Below are 3,334 nucleotides of genomic sequence, written 5' to 3'. Positions count from 1 at the left end.
CGGCCACCTCCTCACCTCACGAGCTTCATCCTAGAGGCGCCGTCACCCTTTCGGCCCGATAGGACACGAAATCCGACCACCGAGAGCCGAGGTTGGGCGTATGAATGGCCGGAAACACTTACTCTCGGGGCTCCGACGTAGAGACCGCGCCGAGCGCAGGGACGCACGGCGGAAACGCCGCGGCCGCGCTTGGGCTACTCTCCTTTCCGGCTGCGCGAAGCGCCACTGCGGCCCCTGACGGTTGGAGGTGTGCCTTGCAACTGCTGAGGGTGTTCAGGGCAGGTTTAGGAGACTTTCAGTATGGAGATTTGAGATTACATCCCTTTAACGGGCAGGGCAGGGCTCCGTGTATTATGCAGCACCAGATTTACTCGTTAATGAAAGTTAGTTCTGGGGGAAGTCCAGAGGATTATGCTAATTCTGTTCCAACAGCAGGAACCTCAACATTACTTTATGTGCCTACAGAAAATCACAGAATTTTAACTGATTATTTTTAAATTATGGTCACAAACCTCAAAAGGTGCCCAGAGATCTAGAGATCGTGTTACGCTTCTCTAATGGATACTTTCTCCTTTAGTCCAGGTGATCTCCAAAACTAGGGCTTTAATTTGTACCTCCAGCTTGGACTTCATCCCTGGTCATCAGAATTCCTGAATATTGTGAGGCATTGCTCATCAAACATCAATGTCATCTGGAGGAAATGTTAGAATGAAATTCTGATTCTGTCAGCATGGGGTCTGAAATTCTGCACTTCTAAGCCAAGGGCACCCCACTCCAGTATTCTTTCCTGGAAAATCCTATGGACGGAGAAGCCTGGTAGGCTGCAGTCCATGGGGTCGCTGAGAATCAGACACGACTGAGTGACTTCACTTTCACTTTTCACTTTCATGCATTGGAGAAGAAAATGGTAACCCACTCCAGTGTTCTTGCCTGGAGAATCCCAAGGACGGGGGAGCCTGGTGGGCTGCGGTCCATGGGGTCACACAGAGTCGGACACGACTGAAGTGACTTAGCAGCAACAGCAACAAGCCTTCAGTTGATGAAGATGCCCCAAGTCCATGGATCTCAATTTGAGTAGCAAGACTGTAATGGACTTATGTGTGCTACCTTCTCAACATCTATCCCCCTGTCTTCCCAACAGCTCCTAATAACCCCCTGGCGATCCAATGTGGACCAAATGGCCATCATTTTTTTTTTTTTTCTAGCTTGAAAAATTTTAATAATTTTTACTCTCATAGTATAAAACCGTCAAGAGTCCTGAAATAAAGTCAGCAAGAATGGAGCGGCAAAGAAAAAGCCTCTATTTGCTGCTAGCTGGAGGGTCAGTCTGAAAATGAGACTCCTCTGTCTTCTTGGAGTTAGCTGAGGTTTTGTATGTTACAAGTATTTAGATTGGCCATGAGAAAGAAAATAAGGAAATGAGAATGCAACCAGCGGGGCAATCCAGCTGTTCCATTAATTTTTAGAGGCAGATGTCTTAATGATAAGGGCTTCCCTGGTGGCTCAGTGGTAAAGAATTCATCTGCCAATGCCGGAGGCTCTGGTTCCATCTCTGGGTCAGGAAGATCCCCTGGAGAAGGGAATGGCAACCCACTCCAGTATTCTTGCCTGGGAAACCCCATGAACAGAGGAGCCTGGCAGACTACAATCTTTTGGTTGCAAAAGAGTCAGACATGACTTAGCAACTGAACACGAGCAGCATGCTAACCCCCACCAATTTTACTTATGCAAATCTTCACCAACACTAATTGTCACCAATCTTCTTATGGACAATTTGATAGGGGTAAAATTAGACCAGCAGGCTACAGTCCATGGGGTTGCAAAAGAGGTGGACAGGACTTAGCAACTAAACAATAACAATGAATTCCTTATGTATCAAAAATAAATACATATGGTTTTATACGGTGTAACCTTTGTAAGGATTCCCATGTTCCTGATTGTGGCCAATACAAATACAGTGAATAGAGAACTCAGAAGCAGAGGCTCTGGAACTTCCCTGGTGGTCCAGTCCTTAAGACTCCATGCTCCCAAAGCAAGGGTCAGGGAACTAGACCTCCCATGCAGCAGCGAAAAGATCCCACATTCTGCAACTAAGACCCAGCATGGCCAAATAAATATCTTTTTTAAAAAACAAAGGCCTATTTTGGGGGAATGGAAACTTGTAAATATGGTTTGTGTAGTTGTGTATGTCAGAATTTGAGTTATTACAGATAAAGTGGTTTACACACAGAAAAAATTCCACCAATTGTCTTGACAATCTAAAGGTGAAGGTAAATGTATTAGAAAGTCAGATATTGTATCAGTAGTAGATAACCAGCTTTAATCAGGTTGGCAGTCTACTCCCTGGCATTAAGGGCACAGACCCTCTGCTTAGTGGAAAATCCATGCCTGATTTACAGCTGCCCATCCATATCCTGGGTCCTACAACCTCCCAACAATCAACTGATGATGACTGTTTACTCTAGTATTTACTACTGAAAAAAAAAATCCCCGTATAAATTGGGTGTGTTTAAACTTGTGTTGATCAAGGGACAAATGAACGTGTCAAGGTTTTGGGATGTGGGGGTGAGGGGCGGCAGACAGGTTTTTGCCAATTATCACAAGATATGGTGTCGTGGCCAATGGCTTCACCCACCAAGACCTCTCATTTTGGTTTTTAAACCATAGCACCTCTCCAGACTAAACTGACAGGCAGCTCTATAAAGTTTTATGGAAGATGATGAAAAAAAAAAAATCAGGCTTCAGCAACTTAAGAGGGTATATTGGGGTGGACTTGGCTTCAAAAAAGGAGGGCAGTAAGAACCATGGGGGAGAATCCACTTATGATCACCTCTTCAGATTCTCAAAGGCAAGAGGACTCATTTACCCATCCTCACAGTCCTACAAATAAGCAAAGAGAAGCACAGAGGGCGTGTTCAAAAGCAGTGTAGAATCAAGAATCCTAGGATCCTAGATTCAATCTTTGGAGGCTTCTAAGAGCCAAAGCTTTGTCTTAACACACGCCGTTACTAAACTTGGTGGAACTTCCTGCAATTTCTTGTCGACTCTTGTGCTCTGATGCCCAAGGAGCAAAGTGTGCAAGGAGACGGGGAAGCCCTGGATTTTGGGGAGACGCTGGAGTGCAATGCCGGGAAGGAGGGAGAACGGATCAATCGCCTCCCCTTTTTTGTACACTGGCTCGTGTGGAAGATGAGAGGTATCTGAACTGGAAGTCGCAGAGAGCAGTACCTGCAACCAACAGAAGAACCGTTGGCGACGGATCTTCAAGACAAACCTCCACCGCTGGGCGCGTGGGTGGCTTTATTCCGAGACGACAGGGGGGAAACAAGGGAAG

General features: G+C 46.0%; 1 protein-coding gene across 3 annotated transcripts in view; it reads right to left on the bottom strand.

The window, feature by feature from the left end:
• SNRPD1 (small nuclear ribonucleoprotein D1 polypeptide 16kDa) overlaps window positions 1-173 on the bottom strand; it is an 8,674-nt gene extending 8,501 nt beyond the window's left edge. For all 3 annotated transcript variants that reach the window (XM_010828913.1, XM_010828912.1, XM_010828914.1), the window contains exon 1: window positions 16-173. In XM_010828913.1, coding sequence (XP_010827215.1) covers window positions 16-29 — 14 coding nt within the window. In that variant the 5' untranslated portion in view covers window positions 30-173. The remainder of the gene's footprint in view (window positions 1-15) is intronic.
• Between the last annotated feature and the right edge of the window lie 3,161 nt (window positions 174-3,334).

Source organism: Bison bison, unplaced genomic scaffold (genome assembly GCF_000754665.1).
Source record: "Bison bison bison isolate TAMUID 2011002044 unplaced genomic scaffold, Bison_UMD1.0 scf7180017864498, whole genome shotgun sequence".
Lineage (NCBI taxonomy): Eukaryota > Metazoa > Chordata > Mammalia > Artiodactyla > Bovidae > Bison > Bison bison.
This window is presented reverse-complemented; position numbering and strand designations above follow the sequence as displayed.